This window comes from Schistocerca serialis, chromosome 6 (genome assembly GCF_023864345.2).
Source record: "Schistocerca serialis cubense isolate TAMUIC-IGC-003099 chromosome 6, iqSchSeri2.2, whole genome shotgun sequence".
NCBI lineage: Eukaryota > Metazoa > Arthropoda > Insecta > Orthoptera > Acrididae > Schistocerca > Schistocerca serialis.
Window position 1 is genome coordinate 748,012,458 of NC_064643.1, and position 25,200 is coordinate 748,037,657.

At 44.1% G+C, this 25,200-nt stretch overlaps 1 protein-coding gene across 1 annotated transcript in view; it reads right to left on the reverse strand.

The window, feature by feature from the left end:
• Window positions 1–1,707: 1,707 nt before the first annotated feature.
• The window catches only part of LOC126485064 (doublesex- and mab-3-related transcription factor 2), a 108,403-nt gene continuing 84,910 nt past the window's right edge, over window positions 1,708–25,200 (reverse strand). Inside the window, exon 4 of the mRNA XM_050108666.1 lies at window positions 1,708–2,063. Within this exon, the coding sequence (XP_049964623.1) occupies window positions 1,708–2,063 (356 nt within the window). The remainder of the gene's footprint in view (window positions 2,064–25,200) is intronic.

The window sequence follows — 25,200 nt, forward strand, 5'->3', positions numbered from 1 at the left end:
CATGACAGCCTACACAAATTATGGAAAGACATCATCGTGTAAATGTAATAGTGGGCGCATATCAAAACTATATGACAGATCGTCATACTCTTAACACGAATTGTCTCAAAACAACACAAAAGTAACTGCAGAGCTCAATAGCCACCTTCGAGACCCCGTATCTATCGACACTGTCCGCCGAGAACTCCATAAAGCGAATATTCATGAACGGGCTGTTATACCGAAACCATCAGTGACGAAACCAACGCAAAGAAGCGTAAAACATGGTGTCAGGAGCGTAAATCCTGGACGGCTGATCAGTGGAAAAACGTCATACAGTCCGACGAGTCGACGTTTTCGTTATTTCCAACATCGGGCCGGGTTTACGACTGGAGAACACCAAAAGAAGCCCACAATCCTGATTGCTTGATTCCAACGGTTATGCATGGAGGTAGAAGCGTGATGGTGTGGGCATCCATATCATGGTATTCTGCTGGTCCCATCATTACTCTCAAACGCCGTGTTACAGCCAATGATTATGTGAACATTTCACGTGATCAAGTGCACCCCATGACTCAAATGTTATTCCCCAACAATGATGCCATATTTCAGGACGATAATGCACCCATTCACACACCAAGACAGTACAATCGTGGTATGAGGATCGTGCAACTCAACTGCAGCGTCTTTCCAGTCTTCCCTGGCCAGCACAGTCCCCAGACGTGAACATAATCGAACCCTTAATCTTCGTTGATCCATTATGGATCGTGGGACGACGGCTGGCATGAACTTCTTGATGCAATAATTTACCAACAGCCGTATGTATTGTAGAAATTTATTTTATTTTATGAACTTCTATGTGCTACCAGTTTCGGCATTACATTGATGCCAGCTTCAGGCCCCACTCGTCATAGTCACACAGTCTGTGTCGCCTGGCCACCAAGAGCTGTTGCAGGACGATTTGATACACGGATGCAGTTATATGGCTCCTTCCGTATATAGCGATTTTACGACTACGACGAGTGGGGTCTGAAGATGGCATGAATGTAATGCCGAAACTGGTAGCACATATAAGTTCATAAAATAAAATAATTTTCTACAATACACACGGCTGTTGGTGAATTATTGCATCAAGAAAAAAAAAATCGAACCCTTGTGGGCGGTATTGGAGCGCAGACCCTGGAGCAGATTTCCGCCTCCCTCGTCACTACAGGAGTTAGAAGAGTTTCTGATTGAGGAATGGCGTAACATTCCACTGGAGACTGTACAATCACTATATGCCAATACTCCAAGAAGAATCGCAGCACTATTACAGGCAAGTAGGGGTCCAACCACTTATTAATAAACCATTTCCAAGTAAGTACAAGAGCTCACATTATTTTGCTTATCCCCTGTATTTTAGATCTGAAACTTCCTGGCAGAGTACTGCGGAGAAATGGCTGGTCGTGAGTCCTGCCCAGCAGACAGTTTTAGTCCGCCAGAAGGTTTCAAAACGGTGCACTCCCCGATGCATTCAGGATTTTTCTGGTAATCTGGAAATAAAGTAGACTCAAAAGGTTAATCACATTCTCGGTAGCAAAGCTGCCGGTCGTGTTTTATATTTGGTAACATTAAATTACATACACACGAAGAATAACAACAATAACGAGAGCAGTTGAACACACTGTCAGAAACATTTTCTGTCCGTGCTCCTGTGTTGTAGTGTCCGCGGAAGAGTGGGCGTCGACGCTACTTGACGCCTATGATGGCCTCCACAGAGAACGACAGCCGGGGCCTGGGCTTAGGCGGGGGCGGCACTGCGGTGACGACGGTGGCCGGCGGGAGCAGCAGGTCCGCCGCGAGCAACAGGCGCGGGGGCGGAAGGGGAAGCGGAAGCGGAAGCTGCGTCACGGCCCGGTGTGCCGGCGGCGGCGCTAGCGTAGTCGGCGTCGTCGCCGCCAGAGCCGGGAGGAGCGCCGGCGGGGGCGGCGGCAGCAGCAGCGGCGCCGCCTCCAGGGCGCGGTCGGCGAAGGCGCGCCGCTTGCGGAGGCGGTCGCGCAGCGCCGCGGGCAGCAGCGGGTGGCGGCCGCCGGCCTGGCCCACGCCTGTAACACACGCACGACTTAGACGACTGTTTACGGCGTAGCACAGTGGCGGAGGCGACGTCGATACGAACAATTTGATAGGGGACACTTGGGTCGCCTTCACACGGGACGAGGCAGCTAACGTTGACGTGGACACGGAAGGGACATCCGACTTGACGAGGGAGAGAGAGCACTGCCGGCTCACGGGACGAACTGGCTAACGTGCTTTGCTCTCTCAGCGCTCTCAAGCGGTCTTTATCGGCTTTGTTTGGCTCGCAAGAAACAGTATCCTTAAGCCGTCGGCACAGAGACCGTGCATCCGAACGTTGAGCGTTGAGCGTGCCGAGTTTCTGACGTCATATCGTGGAATAGCACGCTCGGGAGTCTTTCCGAACGTGCAGAGCAATATCTGGCATGTCAGATATTCTGAGCGAGCGTCTGAGCGTTGACCAATGAGATGGCACAACGCCACCTACGCCACACGCACGCCGTCTCCCTTCAGTACAGAGTTGTGAGGCGCCATATTGGCATTCATTTCAAGCCTATACGTATACAGGGTGTTACAAAAAGGTACGGCCGAACTTTCAGGAAATATTCCTCACACACGAAGAAAGAAAGTATGTTATGTGGACATGTGTCCGGAAACGCTTAATTTCCATGTTAGAGCTCATTTTATTACTTCTCTTCAAATCACATTAATCATGGAATGGAAACACACAGCAACAGAACGTACCAGCGCGACTTCAAACAGTTTGTTACAGGAAATGTTCAAAATGTCCTCCGTTAGCGAGGATACATGCATCCACCCTCTGTCGCATGGAATCCCTGATGCGCTGATGCAGCCCTGGAGAATGGCGTATTGTATCACAGCCGTCCACAATACGAGCACGAAGAGTCTCTACATTTGGTACTGGGGTTGCGTAGACAGGTATTTTCAAATGCCCCCATAAATGAAAGTCAAGAGGGTTGAGGTCAGCAGAGCGTGGAGGCCATAAAATTGGTCCACTCTACCAATCCATCGGTCACCGAATCTGTTGTTGAGAAGCGTACGAACACTTCGACTGAAATGTGCAGGAGCTCCGTCGTGCATGAACCACATGTTGTGTCGTACTTGTAAAGGCACATTCTAGCAGCACAGGTAGAGTATCCCGTATGAAATCATGATAACGTGCTCCATTGAGCGTAGGTGGAAGAACATACTGACGAAACTAAAATGAGCTCTAACATGGAAATTAAGTGTTTCCGGACACATGTCCACATAACATCTTTTCTTTATTTGTGTGTAAGGAATGTTTCCTCAAAGTTTGGCCGTACCTTTTTGTAACACCCTGTATATGCCGTTTCTGAGCACCAGCAAATTGAGAATCACTGGAAAACTCGTTGTTAACTGTGTGATTCGTTCCAATAAAATAATGAGAAACATCATATTCGTGGCAAAAAAATCATTGTAAGTTGCGTATTATGAGAGTATGCTATTTGAAGGCAGCGACACACTGAAGATCCACCCAAAACGTATTGTTCTTGGTAGAATTTGTTATAATTAAATTTCAATTAGCAACATATCTACGATTACGGTTTTCAGCAAGGGGTAACATAATATGCTTATATATAAAAAATATGAAATTGGTTTAGCGTAATGAGTAGCGCCACTGTCCAGTATTGCGTTCCCGTCTTGATACTTCCAAATTCTTTTTCCTAACTTTCGCGTTTTTATTAGGTTCTTATACTTTATTACTAGTTTAATATAAACATATATTATAATATTTGATGTTATGTAAATATAAGTTCAACTGTTTTGAGGGGTGATTTTGTTCGATTGGCTTAATCTACAGGACAGCTTGCGGTACTTGTTTATTTTCCTCCTTTTTCTTTTACGCTTCATAATTCACATGTTGCAAAGATTCTGCTACTAGATAGGAATAGAGATCAAGTAAGACTGACCTTGGGGTTTTACTAAAATGTGGGAATGATGAAATAATGTTTATCTTATGCGGGGAAGTATTCCAAATTTGCAACGCACTGTTTGTAATGGAACATTTATAAGCCTGTGTCCTTATTGATTGGACATGGTACTTTCCTCTTCGTCGACGATGGTGGAAATGCGCGTTTTAATAGAGCTAACGTGGGAATTTTACGCGCGCCCGTTGAGTAAACAGTGTGATTTACGAACTAGAAACATCCCTCAACTGCCGCTGGAGTGCGTTGCGATCGCGTATACCACGTTGGGGCTCATGTACCGTATGCACAAGTCGCATCGTTCCTGAGCGTTCAGCAGCACGTTGAACTTGGCACGGTCAGCGTTAAACGTTCGATAGCACGGCCCGTGTGCCGACGGTTTTACGAAAATGAACGCGCGTAGAACGGCTGCGTTAACTCTGAATGCAGCTGTCGAAGAAGAGCGGAGAAAACCGCGAAGAAGATTGTAGAATCATCGACGGCTTGAACGGTGGATTCCTGGTAGAGGAAACTAGGTAAAGCCGTCGGCACAAGGACCGTGCTGTCGAACGTCAACGTTGAGCGTGCCAAGTTCAACCTGCTGCTGAACGTTCAGGAACGATGCGACTTGTGCATGCGGTACGTGGGCCCCAACGTGGTATACACCACCGCAACACACTCCAGCGGCAGTTAAGGGATGTTTCTAGTTCGTAAATCACACTGTTTACTCAACGGGCGCGCGTAAAATTCCCACGTTAGCTCTGTTAAAACGCACTTTCCTCCATCGTCCATGAAAAGGAAAATACCATGTCCAATCAATAAGGACACAGGCTCATAAAATTTCCATTACAAACAGTGCGGTACAAATTTGGAATACTTCTCCGCATAAAATAAACATTATTTCATCATTTCCCGATTTTAGTAAAACCCCAAGGTCAGTCTTACTTGATCACTGTTCCTATCCAGTAGCAGAATCTTTGCAACATGTGAATTATGAAGCGTAAAAGAAAAAGGAGCAAAATATCTTTATACAAGTAGCACAAGCTGTCCTGTAGATTAAGCCAATAGAACAAAGTCACCTCTGAAAAAAAGGGAACTTATATTTACATAAGATCAAATATATACTTATATTAAACTAATAATAAAGTATCAGAACCTAATAAAAACGCGAATGTAAGGAAAAAAATCGGAAGTGTCAAGACACGAACCACCGCCCCAACATACAACTCAAACCGAGCCAGTGACGCTGCTCATTACGCTAAACCAACTACCACATATACCATCTGATCATGTTATGTTACCCTTTGCTGCAAACCTTAACCGTAGATATATTACTAATTGAAATTTAATTATAACAAATTGTACCAAGAACAACGCGTTTTGGGTGTATCTTCAGTGTGTCGCTGCCTTCCAATAGCCTACTCTCATAATACGCACGTTACAATAATTCTTTTGCCACGAATATGATGTTTCTCATTAGTTTACTGTAACGAATAACACAGTTAACAAGGGTTTTCCAGTGATTCTCAATTTGCTGGTGCTCAGAAACGGCATATGTACATATATGCTTGAAATGAATGCCAATATGGCGCCTCACAACTCTGTACTGACGGGAGACGGCGTGCGTGTGACGTAGGTGGCGTTATGCCATCTCATTGGTCAACGCTCAGACGCACGCTCAGAATATCTGACATGCCAGCTATTGCTCTACACGTTCGGAAAGACTCCCGAGCGCCGGCCGCGGTGGTCTCGCGGTTCTAGGCACGCAGTCCGGAACTGTACGACTGCTGCGGTCGTAGGTTCGAATCCTGCCACGGGCATGGATGTGTGTGATGTCCTTAGGTTAGTTAGGTTTAAGTAGTTCTAAGTTCTAGGGGACTGATGACCTCAGTAGTTGAGTCCCATAGTGCTCAGAGCCAGCCACTCCCGAGCGAGCTATTCCACGCTATGACGTCAGAAACCCAGCACGCTCAACGCTCAACGTTCGGATGCACGGTCCGTGTGCCGACGGCTTAATGCTGTTCAAAATGGCTCTGAGCACTATGGGACTCAACTGCTGAGGTCATTAGTCCCCTAGAACTTAGAACTAGTTAAACCTAACTAACCTAAGGACATCACAAACATCCATGCCCGAGGCAGGATTCGAACCTGCGACCGTAGCGGTCTTGCGGTTCCAGACTGCAGCGCCTTTAACCGCACGGCCACTTCGGCCGGCAATGCTGTTCAACTATCTGAGATACACACTAGTACAAGTTACTACTTATCTCTTTCGAATTTTCATCCCATTTTCGGCTTTAAATTTGAGTATAGTGTCTAACGTCAGTCTGCGCATCTACAATATCCATATTCTCCGTGTTGCGTTGACTACCAACACTGAAATATCGCGCTACTTCACTTAGATTTCAAGATAAAAATTCGTTTCGTAATATCATTCGAATTGAAGAAGAGGTATTTTCGAAGCTGATAGAGATATATACCGGCAAGATACAAATACGAGCATATCTGTAAACTCACAGATACGAACATATATTTCACACAAAGTATCATAATGGCATAAACTTCCAGTGTGTAACTTCTGTTTACTTTCAGACACAAACTGGCAGTCACGTTTAGATTTCTGACCACTGGGGAAACATTCCATCGTTGGCCTTTGCAACATCAATTGTAGCAAATAGATTGTTTTTAATAAATAATATGACTTTTGGGATAATACTTGTATTAAATGAATAAGAAAGACACAGAATCTTTATAAATCAGAAGGTGGGAAAAAAGTGGTGGGAGGTTGGCACGAACCTACTAATTTTCTTTTCACCCTTCGTGAGCTGACGGCACTTCCCACTACGCTATAATTTCGACATTGTAGCAAGGTCTCCTTATATTGTATACATCAGGGGTGTCCAGCACGTGGCTCGCATGCGGCCTAATGCAAGTATCAGTGCGGCCCAACAAGTGAGCATGTATCACATGCTAAGTAAAAAAAATCCATTAAACCCTGTTTGTGTAAAGCTATGATGAATGAAATATTTTCCGTTTGGAACTCGTGCCATACAATCATGTGTGTGAGGTATACACGCATCCGACGTCCCCCTTTTTTGTCCGCTGTTTTTCTCAGTATAAATTATATTATGTGTGGCCCAGAAATACTCTCCTTTCAATGTGGCACTCGTAAGCTAACAGGCTGGACACCCCTGGTATGCACTATCTAAAGACTGTATGTCTTTATTTAACATTTAATATGCAAACTGTACCAAAAAGACGAGCTTTTGGTAAACCATCATTGTGCCGTAGCACTGAAACGGTACATTTTCGTACTAGCACACCAGTTATAACACTGAAAACAGCTACAGGGAGCCTCTATTTACCGATATTCATAATAGTTTGCTGTTGTTTTATTACAACAAATCGCAGCTAAAACGACTCGTTTTCGGGAGAATCTCAATCTTGTGATGCTTTGGAAGAACTTTTATTCATACCACGTACCCTACGAGAAAGAAAACACACCAAATACGGTTTAATGCCATACAGTATGGTAGGTCCTACGTTCTGCTTGTGACGTAAAACAACGTCGGACCTCACTGGCAACGTTCCTCTCGACGGGACAAAAATCTGACATCGCAGATTCTTTAATTCACACTCCACAGAGCAGCTCCACGCTGTGACGCCACCAACTCCTCGTCCACGTGCGTCTTCACGTCCAGTAACAGTTCCTGTCTACTAAGGCGAGAAACAACAAATTGGGCTGCAAAAGCCGCCAAAGCTCCAGGTTTTCAAATATCCTACCGCTCTCTCATGGCATCGTCTTAGTCGGTTGTTTTGTTGACATTATTGATCTAAGCTTACCCTTTAGGCTAATGAACAAAAAAAAGGATTTTGTAAACGTATGCAAAAACTAATTACGTTTACAGTTCGTTCTAAGGCTCGTGTGGTGTCATCGCCAGACACCACACTTGCTAGGTGGTAGCTTTTAAATCGGCCGCGGTCCATTAGTATACGACGGACCCGCGTGTCGCCACTGTCAGTAATTGCAGACCGAGCGCCGCCACACGGCAGGTCTAGAGAGACGTCCTGGCACTCGCCCCAGTTGTACAGCCGACTTCGCTAGGAAAGGTTCACTGACAATTACGCTCTCATTTGCCGAGACGATAGTTAGCATAGCCTTCAGCTAAGTCAATTGCTACGACCTAGCAAGGCGCCATTTATCCTTTGCTATGTATCTAATGACGCATATACTGTATCAACAAGACCAATGTTCACCAATTGTGGATTAAAGTTAAGTATTCCAGCAGCTACGTACTTTTCTTTATAGCATTCATTACGTATCCTGTTTCAGACCTCACGCCATCCTGCGTGATTTTAAGCGCGTGCCTTTCGGTTACCCGTCACTGTGGATTGGCTGTCTTGCCAGTCCACAACAGCTCGCATGGTACACTTGTGCTTAGCACACATGTGTGCTTAGATAGCCGTTGTAGGCCAATTTGAGGTAGCGTCCCGGTTTGATATTCCACAGGTGTTCTACATCAATCCGTTCATCTCGGTTTCGCCTATCCGCGTCCGGCCATCCTGGTTCAAGTTTTCTGCGATTTCCCTAAATCGCTTCAGGCAGATGTCGGGACGTTTCCTTTGAAAGGGCACGGCCGATTTCTATCCCCATCCTTGACACAATCCGAACTTGTGCTCCGTGTCTAACGATCTCGGTGTCGACGGGACGTTAAATCCAATCTTCCTTCCTTCCTTCCTTCGATTTAAGCTACACTACTGTGGTACGCTGTAAATAGTTACAGTTTACACTCTGTAGACTTAATCACACGCTCATGTTAACCCTTTGAGTACCAGTAGTTTCTGCCTGTTAATTTTTTTTTTTTTTTTTTTTAGTACCGACGCCTTTCGTATCAAACCAATGATGCTACTGCAAAGACAGAGACATCTAGTGGTACACTGAAGTACTTCTACGAATGTAGTGCATTGTAGCAGTCACTTCAGCGTTCAAAGCAACAGTGAGAGCCGAGATTGAGCTAAGTGATTCTAGTCGTGACATGCAATTTCTTTCATAACGATCGTGATGACAACATACTGACAGTGAAAGTAAGTATATCTAAAGTTATTGAATAAAATGTTCTCGGGTTTCCAGTCGCGTCAATTGCTTAAAACTACACGAGCTTTCGGCCAAGCACTCCTTGGACATTGTCAAGTGATATGACTTGATATCAGATGGAAACCCAGTTGTAAGCAAAGAAGGGAAAGCTGAAAGGTAGAAGGAGTATATAGAGGGTCTATACAAGGGCGATGTACTTGAGGACAATATTATGGAAATGGAAGAGGATGTAGATGAAGATGAAATGGGAGATACGATACTGCGTGAAGAGTTTGACAGAGCACTGAAAGACCAGAGTCCAAACAAGGCCCTGGGAGTAGACAACATTCCATTGGAACTACTGACGGCCTTGGGAGAGCCAGTCCTGACAAAACTCTACCATCTGGTGAGCAAGATGTATGAGACAGGCGAAATACCCTCAGACTTCAAGAAGAATATAATAATTCCATTCCCAAAGAAAGCAGGTGTTGACAGATGTGAAAATTACCGAACTATCAGTTTAATAAGTCACAGCTGCAAAATACTAACGCGAATTCTTTACAGACGAATGGAAACACTGGTAGAAGCCGACCTCGGCGAAGATCAGTTTGGATTCCGTAGTAATGTTGGAACACGTGAGACAATACTGACCCTACGACTTATCTTTGAAGAAAGATTAAGGAAAGGCAAACCTACATTTCTAGCATTTGTAGACTTAGAGAAAGCTTTTGACAATGTTGACTGTAATACTCTCTTTCAAATTCTAAAGGTGGCAGGGGTAAAATACAGGGAGCGAAAGGCTATTTACAATTTGTACAGAAACCAGATGACAGTTATAAGAGTCGAGGGACATGAAAGGGAGGCAGCGGTTGGGAAGGGAGTGAGACAGGGTTGTAGCTTGTCCCCGACGTTATTCAATTTATATATTGAGCAAGCAGTTAAGAAAACAAAAGAAAAATTCGGAGTAGGTATTAAAGTCCATGTAGAAGAAATTAAAACTTTGAGGTTCGCCGATGACATTGTAATTCAGTCAGTGACAGTAAAGGACCTGGAAGAGCAGTTGAACGGAATGGACAGTGTCTTGAAAGGAGGATATAAGATGAACATCAACAAAAGCAAAACGAGGATAATTGAATGTAGTCAAATTAAATCGGGTGATGCTGAGGGGATTACATTAGGAAATGAGACACTTAAAGTAGTAAAGGAGTTTTTGTATTTGGGGAGCAAAATAACTGATGATGGTCGAAGTAGAGAGGATATAAAATGTAAACTGGCAATGGCAAGGAAAGCGTTTCTGAAGAAGAGAAATTTGTTAACATCGGGTATAGATTTAAGTGTCAGGAAGTCGTTTCTGAAACTATTTGTATGGAGTGTAGCCATGTGTGGAAGTGAAACATGGACGATAAATAGTTTGGACAAGAAGAGAATAGAAGCTTTCGAAATGTGCTGCTACAGAAGAATGCTGAAGATTAGATGGGTAGATCACGTAACTAATGAGGAGGTATTGAATAGAATTGGGGAGAAGAGGAGTTTGTGGCACAACTTGACAAGAAGAAGGGACCGATTGGTAGGACATGTTCTGAGGCATCAAGGGATCACAAATTTAGCATTGGAGGGGAGCGTGGAGGGTAAAAATCGTAGAGGGAGACCAAGAGATGAATACACTAAGCAGATTCAGAAGGATGTAGGTTGCAGTAAGTACTGGGAGATGAAGAAGCTTGCACAGGATAGAGTAGCATGGAGAGCTGCATCAAACCAGTCTCAGGACTGAAGACAACAACAACAACATGACTTGATATCACTTGACTTGATATCACTTGATAATGGCCAAGAAGTGCTTCGCCGAAAGCTCGTGTAGTTTTAAGTAATTGACGCGGTTGGAAACCCGAGAACATTTTATTCAATGTTATCGCCGCGAGACTGCATTCATACATCTAAAGTTATTGTAACATAAATTTGAGTTTGTACTACTACTCTTTTGAGTGTTTTAGAAATGAAGTCACTGGAGCAGTATATACTTTTGATATGTATTTATTAAATTTTAGCGCCATTTTTGCTCATAAATTAGAACTATAATTTGATTTAGGCATTACGAGTTCATGGAAGTTTCGGGGTGTGGGATTGTTTCTAGGAAAATGGCGAAATTGCCTTCAAATGTAACTCATGAAGTATTGGGTGATTGAAAACCCAAGGTCCCAGTGGTTCCAAAGCGAAACCGTTTTCTTAAACAATTGATTGGTTACTTTTTGCCAATTTCTTCTTGCATTCCTTGCGTACTATGATGATAAAGGTCAGTTTTATTTTTTTTATATTGTTGGGACTCAAAGGGTTAAGAGGTAGGGCGGTGTAGCATGCCTGCAGGGTTGGTAACAGGGAATATGATATGTTTTTAGCCATGGATGTACACTATCCGCATTACAAACAGCCAAACACCATGTTCGGCCTGATGCGTCGATCATTCGTGATGCGACACTACATTTATTTTACTACGGAACTAAGCCATAAATTAAAATACAGTATAAACCCTTCCTTCTAATTTTCTGCGTGTCTCCGGGACGAGAGTGACACGGAAATTGCTATACATTATTCCCTCTTTATGTTGCTGTTGTGGTCTTCAGTTGAAAGACTGGACTGATGCAGCTCTCCATGCTGCTCTATCCTGCGCATCTCTGAGCTACTACTGCAACCTACATCCCTCCGAATGTGCTTATTGTATTCATCCCTTAGTCTCCCTCTATGGTTTACACTCCACACACTTCCCTCCAGTACTAAACTGGTGATCCCTCGATGCCTCAGAATGTGCCCTACCAACCGATCCATTCTTCTAGTCAGGTTGTGCCACAAATTTCTCTTCTCACCAGTTCTATCCAGTATCTCCTTATTAGTTACGTGATCGACCCATTTAATCTTCAGCATTCTTCTGTAGTACCACATTTCAAAAGCTATTTTCTTCGTGTGTAAACTGTTTATCGTCCATGTTTCACCCCCTTACATGGCTACACTCCATACAAATACTTCAGGACTTCCTGACACTTAAATCTATACTCTATGTTAACAAATTTCTCCTCTTCAGAAACACATTTTTTGCCCGTGTCAGTTTATATTTTATATCCTCCCTAATTCGACCATCATTCGTTATTTTGGTTCTTAAATAACAAAATTTATCTACTACTTTCGGTGTCTCATTTCCTAGTCAAATTCCCTCAGCGTCACCTGATTTAATTCGACTACATTCCTTTCCATTATCCTCGTTTTGCTTTTATCGATGTTCATCTTATACTCTCCTTTCAAGACCCTGTCCATTCCGTTCAACTGCTCTTTCAAGGTCTTTGCTGTCTCTAACAGAATTAGAAGGTCAAAGTTTTTATTTCTTTTCCCTGTATTTTAATTCCTACTCCAAATTTTTCTTTGGTTTCCTTTGCTGCTAGCTCAATGTACAGATTGCATCAGGAATAGGCTGCAATCCTGTGTCACTCCCTTCTCATCCACTGCCTCTCTTTCATGCCCCTCGACTCTTTATAACTAATGTCTGGTTTCTGTACAAACTGTAAATGGTTTTTCACTCCCCATATTTTACACCTTCCACCTTTAGAATTTGGAAAAGAGTGTTCCCATCAACATTGTTAAGAGCTTTCTTGAAGTCTACAAATGCTATAAACGTAGGTTTGCCTTTCCTTAACCTATCTTTAATGAGAAGTACAGGGTCCGGCATAAAAAACTCCCCGATTATAAAGTAACGTGCAGCGGACTGTAGAAGGAGCAGAGTGGTGGGGGGCGCGTCGTTAAGTAGCTGCCTACGTGCCGTTTTCAGTGTACGCCATGGCGTGGTCTGGTGAACATCGTGCCTTCGTAGTGGAAGATTTTATTAATACTCAACGTGCTTTTCGCGTTCGCTTTGCGCTCGGACGACGGGACCCTGTTCCCGATAAGAAAACAATTTATTCTTGGGTTGCTAACTTTCGTGAGACAGGTTCCGCATTAAAAAGGAAACCACCTGGACGACCACGGACTGCAACAGGCCCCGGAAATGTTGATGCAGTTAGAGCTTCAGTTCAACAATCTCCTCGACGATCCGCTAAAAAGCATGCGGCAGCATTACGGATATCTGATCGAAGTGTGAGAAGAATCTTGCACCGAGATCTTAAAATGCATCCTTACAAACTTGTAACTACGCAGGAACTGAGTGAACGAGACTGTGGTGTCCGTGTAAGTTTGTGCCAAGACCTTCTTCGGAACATTCGTCCCAACGATATTGTGATTTTTTCTGATGAAGCACACTTTCACCTTGCCGGAACAGTGAACAGCCAAAATTGCAGTTACTGGTGTGAACACAATCCCCAAGAACTTCATCAACAACCACTTCATAGCCCTAAAGTAACAGTATGGTGTGCTGTTTACAATTCCGGAGTGATCGGTCCTTACTTTTTCGAAGAAAATGACAGGAATTTAACCGTCAACAGTGAACGCTATTGTGCCATGCTCCGCGACTTTCTCCAACCGCAACTAAGGGAGCTTTTTGGTGAAATAGAGAACGTGTGGTTCCAGCAAGATGGTGCTACAGCCCACACAGCGCGGCAATAACTGGCATTGGTGAAGGAAATGTTTCCTGGACATGTGATCTCGTTGCGTGGAGACATTGGCTGGCCCCCACGATCGCCGGACTTAACGCCCTGTGATTTCTTTCTTTGGGGCTATTTAAAAGCAAAAGTTTATGAACAACGTCCATAATCTTTACGAGCCCTGAAAGAAGCAAATACACAAGATGTTGAAGCTATTCCACCTGAAATGACTCAAAGAGTAATGAATAACTTCAGGGAAAGACTCAATCAGTGTGTCGACAGTGCAGGAAGCCATTTAAGGAATGTTTTATTTAAAAAGTAAGACCATAAGAGTATTTTCTAAAATGGCATAATATGTACTTTTATTTAGTATAAATAAAATTGTTCTACCTTATTTGGTTTTGTTTTTATTAGCTTTCCTTAAAGGGGAGGTTTTTCTGCCGGACCTTGTAGTTGGGTCAGTATTGCCTCGCGTGCTCCTTCGTTCCTCCGGAATCCAAATTGATTTTCCCTGAGGTCAGCTTCTACCAGTTTTTTCCGTTCTTTTGTAAAGGATTCGTGTTGGTGTTATGCAGCCGTGATTTTACTGAACTGATAGTTGGATAATTTTCACACCTGTCAGTTCCTGCTTTCTTTGGAACTGGAATTATTATATTCTTCTTGAAGTTTGAGGGTATTTCGCCTGTTTCACACATCTTGCGCACCAGATGGAAGAGTTTTGTCATGGGTGGTTCTCCCAAGGCTATCAGTAGCTCTAACGGAATGTTATCTACTCCCGGGGCCTTGTTTCGACTTAAGTTTTCATGTTTTGTCAAATTCTTCACGCTGTATCATATCGCTCTTCCCATCTACCTCTGTGCCTTATTCCATTACCATAATATTGCTCTCAAGTACATCTCCCTTGTACAGACCCTCTACATACTTCCTCCAACTTTCTGCTTCCCCTCCTTTGCTTAGGACTGGTTTTCCATCTGAGCTCTTGATATTCGTACAGGTGGTTATCTTTTCTCCTAAGATATCTTTATTTCCTGCAGGCAGTATCTATATTATTCCTAGTGATATATGCTTCTACACCTTTACATTGGTCCTCTAGCCATTCCTGCTTAGCCATTTTGCACTTCCTGTCGATTTCATTTTTTAGACTTCGTATTGCTTTTCGCCCGCTTCATTTATTGCATTTTCGTATTTTCTCCTTTCATCGATTAAAGTCAACATGTCTTGTTACCCAATGATTTCTACTAGCCCTCGTATTTTTACCTACTAGATTTCCTGCTACCTTCTCTATTTCATCTCTCAAAGCTACCCATTTTTCTTCTACTGTATTCCTTTCCCCTGTTCTTGTCATATGTGCTCTAATGTTCCCTCTGAAACCCTGCACAACCTCTGGTTCTTTCAATTTATCCAGGCCCGATCTCCTTAAATTCCTACCATTTTGCAGTTTCTTCAATTTTAATCTGCAGTTCATAACCAATAAATTATGGTCACAGTCCACATCTGCCCCTGTAAGTGTCTTGCAATTTAAAATATGGTTCCTAAATCTCCAACTAACCATTATATAATCAAACTGAAATCTTCCGGTGTCTCCAGGTCTCTTCTACGTACGCAACTTTCTCTCATGATTCTTAAACCAAGTGTTAGCTATGATTAAATTATGCTTTGTGCACAATTCTACAAGGCGGCTTCCTCTTTCATTCCTTTCCCCCAATCCATATCCTTCTACTACTTTTCCTTCTCTTCCTTTTCCTACTATCGAATTCACTCCTCATCTGCGGAGCTAGGTGGAATATAAACTTGTACTCCTGCGGTGGGTGTGGCTTTCGTGTCTATCTTGGCTACAATAATGCATTCATTCACTATATTGTTCATAGTAGCTTAAACGTGTTCCTATATTTTTACTCACTATTGAACCTACACCTGCATTACCCCTATTTGTATTTATAGCCTTGTATTGTATTGTATTTATAGCCCTATATTCACATGACCAGAAGTCCTGTTCCTCCTGCCATGTAATTTCACTAATTCCCACTATATCTAACGTTAACCTATCCATTTCCCTTTTTAAATTTTCTAACCTACCTGCCCGATTAAGTGATCTGACATTCCACGCTCCGATCCGTAGAACGCCAGTTTTCTTTCTCCTGATAACGACATCCTCTCGAGTAGTCCCCGCCCGGAGATCCGAATGTGGGACTATTTTACCTCCGGAATATTTTACCCAAGAGGACGCCATCATCATTTAACCATACAGTAAAGATGCATGCCCTCGGGAAAAATTACGGCCGTAGTTCCCCTTGCTTTCAGCCGTTGGCAGTACCAGCACAGCAAGGCCGTTTTGGTTATTGTTACAAGGCCAGATCAGTCAATCATCCAGACTGTTGCCCCTGCAACTACTGAAAAGGCTGCTGCCCCTCTTCAGGAACCACGCGTTTGTCTGGCCTCTCAACAGATACCCCTTCGTTGTGGTTGCATCTACGGTGCGGCTATCTGTGTCGCCTAGGCGCGCAAGCTTCCTCACCAAATGCGAAGTCCATGGTTCATCGGGGACCCTCTTTATGATGAAACATAATTATTCGCTCTGAACAGGAGTAATTTTGGGCCAGATTAATTTCAAGGCAACGCCTTTCACATTGTAAGCACTGGTGGTCTCCAAGATTGCGGTGACCGTTAGAGACGTTCCTTGATCTGAAGCAGGATGCCAGGATTTCAGGGATACATTCCTCAGAGGTAGTTGGCGGTTATGACCAGCCGCGTTATGTCAACATAACAGAACTGAAGATTGTAAAATGTAAACTTCAGCGGCGGGGGATGTCAGACCCGTTAAAATGTTCGGGAATATTATGCAGTGGTCGGATGAATTTTTTACTCGTCCTCACCCGCGGAGGACATCTTCAAGTGGAGGTTGTAGCTTGTTTTCCGCTCCTGCGCGGAGGTGTGACGTCACATGTTTTGAATACTCCAGTGCAGGCATTCGCAGACGCGGGTCCGCTTAGCGCTGGTGGTATGCAAGGAAATTTCAGACTGTATGGATACAAGTAAACGAAATACGTACTGATATAACTAAGATTATTCTCTTACGTTACTTTGTTTTTAAAGTAAAATGATAGGCTGGCGGAGGTTCGAGTCCTCCTCGGGCATGGGTGTGTGTGTTTGTCCTTAGGATAATTTAGGATAGGTAGTATGTAAGCTTAGGGACTGATGACCTTAGCAGTTAAGTCCCATAAGATTTCCCACACATTTGAACATTTTTTGAAAATGATAGTGCGAAAACTGATTGATAAAACTAGCATCTGTATAACGTTAAAGGAAATGTATTTACTTCAGAATGTTTGCTTCGAGCCGTACTCAGTATACATGAAGGTTAGATTGTATCCTCCCACCCCCATCCTCCCTTTCTTCATTAGTCGTCGCTGCGTAGGCCGGAAATGATCCATCTTATTTTGAGAATGGCGATATTTTGATCAGATTATGGTGATAATGCGAAAGTTTTCGTGCTGCTTTGCAACTGCTGCAAACTCGTGTGGTGTACCGATATGTGGGGCTGCAACAGTTATTACGCAGTGAACGAATTGCTATTGTTAGTCTTTGTTGCACGTTACGTCATACGGGTGAGCAAGAGGGCGAAAATAGTTCCCTCCCTACTACGACTGTTGATAAAATATTGATATGTCGATAACTTTTACAAAAACTATCGATACATACCGGCGATATTTCTTACAACGTTATACGTATATATCGACATCGAAATGGCGAATTCGAGTACTGATATTTTTATTTTGTATTATATTTTTTCGCAAAGTAGTTCATTTGAAATTGTAGAAGAACATAATTTCACTTTCACTGTTTGAAGGAGTCTTACTAATTTTTGAGCTTTCATGAGCTTCATCGTCTTTGACTGTGTGAAGCGAGTATACATGGCACAAAGAAGTAGTCCCATTGCACAGGGGGTTTGGTGGCGTGAATGGAATAACAAGACATCCGATGTGAAGAAATAGCATACCAGTTGCGTAAAAAAACTTTAACGTAACTAGTGTGCTATTTCTTCACATCGGCATTCTTCAAAGACTCATGAACAAAAATCTAAATGACAAGATTGGTCATTCATGGATGTATGTGCCGTCTTTGCTGGTAAATGAAAGGCAGTTTTTTATTGCCTTACTCGTTTCGCCTCTTATTTGTGTAGCATCTTCAGGAGCCTGTAAGATATGTTTCTTTTTATACATATAATGAATGTATTATTTAGTAGCTACTATGTTACACTTTCTGATGTTTTTCTCTTGTTTTTCAGATTAGAATCAACTTTTATAGCACAAACTTCGTGAGGCGAAAATATCGTTCAGTGTTACTTACGATTTGCAGTGCTTTTAGCCCATATGTGTGGTCCTAGAGATGTGTTCATTAGTCCCCATGACGACAAGATTGGCCTTTGCGGTGAGGGGAGGCGCGTGAGGGGAAATGCTGACGCAATTGGCGCTCCCACAGAAAACGCAACGATTAACTTCACGCAATTTTGACATTGGAGCTGCTAGGTCTCTGGCTTTTGCAGAGATGAAAAGAACAGGGAAGTCGACTTTAAGTGTACCAGACAAACCCGACATGTGTCGAATCCGAATGACAGACCTATCGGATACCTTTTATTGTGCCACTTACGAGCAATTGCCATTGTCAGCAAAGTGGCTATCGCCAAGCTTGAACGTGCATCGTTTTCTTTTCATTTCTTGCCCTAAGGGGGATAAGTAAGCTGCTAGCATGTTGCTGTACCGGTTCTAGGCGCTTCAGTCTGGAACTGCGCGACCGCTACGGTCGCGGGTTCGAATCCTGCCTCGGGCATGGATGTGTGTGATGTCCTTAGGTTAGTTAGGTTTAAGTAGTTCTAAGTTCTAGGGGACTGATGACCTCAGATGTTAAGTCCCATAGTGCTCAGAGCCATTTGAACCATTTTGAACCATGTTGCTGTACAGAACATCTAATAATAAATCAATAGTTAAATATACAGCTCTAAAACTGGCAGTATATTTACAATGTGCAGCGGATTTTTTTTTGCATGTACGTCGATACTTCTTCCGTTTATATGTCGATAATAATGATTTTTTAAAATATCGATATATCTGGTTCCCCATATTTGTAAGAATATCAACAGTCCTACTCCGTACCGTTCCTCACAAGCCATAGGGAAACCAGAGCTCGTACGCAAAGATACAGGTGATCATTCTTTCCGCGCGCTATGCGAGATTGGAATAATAGAGAATTGTGAAGGTGGTTCAATGAACCCTCTGCTAGGCACTTAAATGTGATTTTATCGATGTAGACGTAGATGTAGATAGTGGCATGCCCAGATTTCTAAAAATGACATGTGGTGCAAAAAATCTGGGAACCCCTGCTGTAGTGCAGTTAGCCGTTGTTGGTTGTTGCTGGCAAGTATTGTTATCACCCTACGCTGGAAGACTGGTGTACACTTTCTGCATCGGCATCCAGATATCATTCAGTTTCACACCCCCCCATGTTCCGATTGAAATTTGGCTTTCTTTTGTAGTCTTTCACAGTATCCGTTCCCTTGTGAGTCTCTCATTCGCCGCATCTGTGACTGATTTTATGTGGTCGCTCCGCTTTAAATCGTTCCGTTACGCATATTCCTAGATATTTTATGGATGTTAGTGCTTCCAGTGATAGTTCTGCAATCGTGTAATCATACGATAATGGGTCTTTTTGCCTGTTTGGGTACAATAAGTGACATTTGTTTTTATACTGAAGGTCAGCCGTCAAGCCCTGCACCTAATATCGATACTCAGCAGGTGCTAAAATCTTGTTAACGTTCCGATTTCTCTGTATGCAGCAGCGTCGTCCGTGAAAAGCCTCATGGAACTCCCACTAGTTCATTTACCCACTAGTTCACCTACCCACTTGTTCACCTACCCACTAGTTCACTTACCCACTAGTTCACCTACCCACTAGTTCACCTACCCACTAGTTCATTTATAAAGCGTGAGCATTAATACGACCGACAAACTGCAGGGACGGATTCCTAACTGGAGCCGGCCGCTGGTGGCCGAGCGGTTCTGGCGCTACAGTCTGGAACCGCGGGACCGCTACGGTCGCAGGTTCGAATCCTGCCTCGGGCATGGATGTGTGTGTTGTCCTTAGGTTAGTTAGGTTTAAGTAGTTTTAAGTTCTAGGGGATTTATGACCTCAGCAGTTGAGTCCCATAGTGCTCAGAGCCATTTGAACCATTTGAACCATCCTAACTGGAAATAGCAGAAAAAAGGTCCTTAGAACATGTGCTCGGAAATACATCGTTGCCACGGCAGATGACGCTGACGAATTCCTCTGACCGCGTGTCGTGTGTTCCTTGTGTGTTCCAGGCTGTGTGATTGACGCAGCGTACTGTAAGCAGCACAGTGACCGCGCAGTGGTCAGTACACTGGACTCCCATTCGGGGGGACGACGGTTCAAATCCGCCTCCGGCCACCCTGATTTAGGTTTTCCATTATTTCCCAAAATCGCTTCAGGTAAATGCCGGGATGGTTTCTCTGAAACGGCACGGACGACTTCCTTCTCCACCCTTCCATAATGCGATGAGACTGATGATCTCGCTGTTTGGTCCCCTCAACCAACCTACTAAGCAGCAGAATGGTCCGGTATTCATGTCGGGAACAAGCCGATATGGTGTTTGTGTACGCCAAGCAGACGCAAACTGTCTAGAAGCAACATGGCTGCACCAAAACAAATACCCTCCCAGACACCAATCACATCACGCAACATTTCAAGCCAATTTTGGCGTTTGTTATTATGGGTCCTTCCAGACAGATGAACGTGCAGGGAGGTGGCCGACTGAGAGTACACCAGACTTGGAGGACCGGGTTCTAAAGTATATTGAGACGAACTCTCATACAAGCTCAAGGAGAGTGGTCCGCGAACATTGTGTAAGTCAAAGTACGATTATGTGTATCCTTTTTTTTTTTTTTTTTTTTTTTTTCTTTATTGTATTTCAATTCCCCATCGGGGCGGGCCGGCAGCAGCATATGCGCTGCTCTTCAGCCGAAAGACATAGAACAAAACAATAGAAGACAATTAAAAACAGCAAAGGAGAGACTAAGGTGAACATAGATATAAAAAAGGGGGAACAACATGGAAGGCAATAGACAAAAAAAATGGGGTGACTAAAATGAAGATAAAAAACTGTTTAAAAGTAGCACACACAAAAAGCCACACACTGCGACGATTAAAAGAACACAAGGCACAGTATAAAGGTAACGACGGATGGCATAGCACATAACATAACACTGACGGCGAACCTCAAGGCAGTACACAATTAAATCACACCTCTCGACGCACAGGAGAAAACAGCACTAGACAACACTGATGTGGCACACTGATGATGATCAATACAGAGGATCTGCCAGGCGCTAGGAGATGAGGGGGACCTGAAGAAGGGAGGGAGGGGAAGGGATGGAGGAGATGAGCGGGGGGCGCGCTGAAGAAGGCCAGGTAGGGAGGGATGTGGGAAGGAAAGAGGCAAGTATGGGGTGCAGGGTCTCAGGGGAGGGGGGGGGGGATGGAGGGAAATCCGCTCTGGGAGAAGGAGGGAAGAGGAAAAAGGGGGCCCTGGGGAGGGGGGGGGGGGGAACAGGGCCAGGTTATAGTTGGAAGGAAGGGTAGATGTCAGGGCGAAGTTCGTCATCCGGGAGGGGGAGGCGTTATGTGTATCCTTCATGATAACTGCTTTTATCCTTATCACCTGCAAAGAATGCAGGGATTATCAGAGGATTTCCCTCCACGGGAAGGATTTTGTCGATGGTTTTTCCACCAGACCACCACAATTATGGGATTTCTGTCGTCAGGCCTCTTTGCGACGAACCATCCAGGTGTTTACAGTACACTTTCAAAACACAAGGAACACAGGGCCTATGGTCAGAGGAGCTTCCAGTCGTCAGCGCCATCTACCATGCCAACGATGCATTTCTGGGCACATGCTCATACGACCTTTTTCCCTCCATTTCCATTCAGAAACCTGTTCCTGCAGTTCGTTAGTGAGCCCTGTATATTAACCTGTGAAGAGTAATTGTCCTATAACACTCCCTTGTCGTACGCCCAGCGCTGATATTACTCCGAAGATCTCTATCCGTTCAGAACGACATGTTCTGTTTGCTAGAAACTTTTCAGTCCAGTCACATAGCTGCTCTGGCATTCCGGTCGATCATATTTTGTTCATCATGTGACAATTTATACCTTGTGGAAGTCAAGGAGTACGACATGAACGTGGCCGCTGGTACCTTCTGCTTTCTGGGTCTCTCTGACAAACAGAGCGAGCTGGGTTTCACCGGTTCATTTTTTTTATACATGTTTATTCGCACAGAGGGGATTTTCTCTCTCAGTAAGTGTCATAAAACACGAGCATAAAACGCGTTCGAGAATTTTACAACAGACTATCCATAGTTTTTGTGCATCTGTACAAAGATCGTTTTTGAAAACGATTTATTAACTCCAATTTTCTGTATGATATTTCGATGATGGCCCAGTCGTCTTCTTTAGGTACAGTGATCTGTGTTATGTGTAACCGCTGCCTGGAATCCAGCCAGCTTGTGAAGTGCACGCCCCTTGATGCACATTTGTTACTCATTCGTTTTTCGGAATCCGCATTATTGTCCCGTAAAACGCACATTCTCTAAAAATATTCCAGCTCTGACGAATGATATGAACGGCGAGATCTTATAAACCGAGTGCCAGATCCTAAGACTCACTTAAATAGAACTTTTCCGATATCTTTATTTCGGCAGATTCCTTATTCACGCTGCCCCAAGGACTTTAAGCACCAGTGGCCAGATGATACTGGCGTGGTCGTAAAAAATTTCGTTATTACACTCGAGCCAGTGTTCGGTGACAGCTGATTTGCTCGGTTGTTTTCGTGTCGCTGTTTCCTTGCTCATCTCGACGGTTTTAATAGCCTGCCTAACATAAAATATGCCTCATTCGCATAGAATTGATTCCATATTTTTAAATTTCCAGAAGGCTTTCGACACCGTTCCTCACAAGCGACTTCTAACTAAACTGCGTGCCACTGGAATAACGCCTCGGTTGTGCGACTGGATCCGTGATTTCCTGTTAGGAAGGTCACAGTTCGTATTAATAGACGGAAAGTCATCGAGTAAGTAATACCTGGCGTTCCCCCAAGAAGTGTTATTAGCCCTCTATTGTTCCTGATCTATATTAACGACATAGAAAAGTCTGACTAGTCGTCTTACATTGTTTGCAGATGATGCGGTCATTTACCGTCTTGTGAAGTCATAAAATGACCACAATGAATTGCAAAATGATTTAGATAAGATATCTGTATGGTGCGAAAAGTGGCAATTCACCCTGAATAAAGAAAAGCGTGAAGTTATTCACATGACTACTAAAAGAAATCCGCTAAATTTCGAGTACGCGATGTCACACAAGTGTGAAGGCTGTAAATTCAACTAAATACTTAGGAATTACAATTAAAAATAACCTAAATTGGAACGATCACGTAGATAATGTTGTGGGTAGAGCAAACCAAAGACTGCAATTCATTGGCAGAACACTTAGAAGGTGCATCAGGTGTACTAAAGAGACTGCTTACACCCGCTTACCGGCCGGGGTGGCCGAGCAGTTCTAGGCGCTTCAGTCTGGAGCCGCGCGACCGTTACGGTCGCAGGTTCGAATCCTGCCTCGGGCATGGGTGTGTGTGATGTCCTTAAGTTAGTTAGGTTTAAGTAGTTCTAAGTTCTAGGGGACTGATGACCTCAGATGTTAAGTCCCATAGTGCTCAGAGCCATTTGAACCATATGAACACCACGCGTGTCCGACCTATTCTGGAGTATTGCTGTGCGGTGTGGGAACCGCATCGGGTGAAACTGGCGGATGACATCGGCTCGTTTTGTATTATCGCGAAATAGGGGAGATTGTGCCACAGACGTGATACGTGAATTGGAGTGACAATCATTAAAACAAAGGCGTTTTTCGTTGCGACTGGGTCTTCTCATGAAATTTCGATCACCAGTTTTCTCCGATTGCGAAAACATTCTGTTGGCACCCACCTACATAAGGAGAAATGGTCATCGCGATAAAATAAGAGAAAGCAGGGCTCGCACAGAAAAATTTAAGTGCTCGTTTTTCGTTTTCGAGAGTGGAACGGTAGAGGTGGTTTATTGAACCCTCTGCCAGGCATTTTGTTGTGAATAGCAGAGTAATCATTTAGATGTAGATGAAACTACAGGGTCATCACTTCCTTCTTCCTCATTCGAACAGGTCTCTGATTAAAACCATTCCCCAAAAAAGTCTGGGAAAGTAAAACGGCGTAAAACGAACTGGAAACCGCACTGAAAGAGAAAGCTAAAAAGTTAGCCGAAAGGGGAAAACTTGCACTAAAAGAGAAAAAAAGCGGTAGAAGGAATTAAAATAATGTAGTTAATGGCCTGGGCTGGCTGATCGCAAGAATAAAAAAGGATGAGCCAGTCATTCTGCAATGCACTAAAATCTCCACCCTAAGAACACAAGGCTAGAGAAACACAGATAGGGGAAAGACGAACATCAAGGCGAAAAAACAGCTAAGAAAGTGCGAGGAAGAGTTAACATGGTGGGAGGATAGGTTAAGTCCTAATCTACCTTTCACCAGATAGTAGACTAACTCGCACTCTTTCACGGATCATGTACGCTAACAGGAGAACCTAGTTCCTCATGGACTCGGTATGTCTTGAGAGTAATTAAACGTGAGGTAATAAGTTGTAGAATACTGGAAAGTTAGTAGACAAACAGAAAACCTCGGCCGGGGGATTAAACGTAAACACTCCCGGAAACAACCCCCGGCTTTCCCGAGCTCACCGTCCGCGGCAGTCCCCAGGGGACACCCAACACTGGGGCCACCTCGCTTGCAAGCAGGTAGCGGGCACCCAGTTCGCCCCGACCGTAAGCCGATCCCTTTGTTTCGGACGCGCGCGGGGGCGCAGCACACGACACTTATCGAGTATTTATAAACACGGGGGCCGCGGCAAGCTGTCCGCAGCCGGCGACTACCGGAGGAAGTGGAGCGGCAAAATAAACTCCACTTTACGACCTCTCCCGACCGACAATATGACGGCCCGCACGCCGAAAGGACCGCCGCACTAAAACCGTGTTGTTTTCGCGAAAGAGAAACCTTTGTGAATCCCTACGCCGCGGCCTCACACTCGTACACACGACTGTCGGCCCCTTGTATACAAGACTCGTTCGGAGCGAGTTGCGCTCTCGGCCGTTATCCTGCACGTCCGCCCACTATTTCCGAATTTTCCACTTTGTTGTTGAGCGGACAGCGTCTTCGGGCGGAACCACTGGTTAGGTGAGAACTTTTAACACTCCAGCAGTGTGTTCTCCTAGAGCTGGCCGCTGAGCTAAACGTCCCCGCACGATGTACAGATGAGCACTGACACCATCTATGGTGTCTTAATAATCAGGTGTATACACCTAGTAATCGGATCGATATGCATCTGACTACATCCAAGTACATTTAAACAAACGCCGATACATACACTGCTCAACAGTACAATCTACACTACTGGCCATTAAAATTGCTACACCATGAAGATGACATGTTACAGACTCG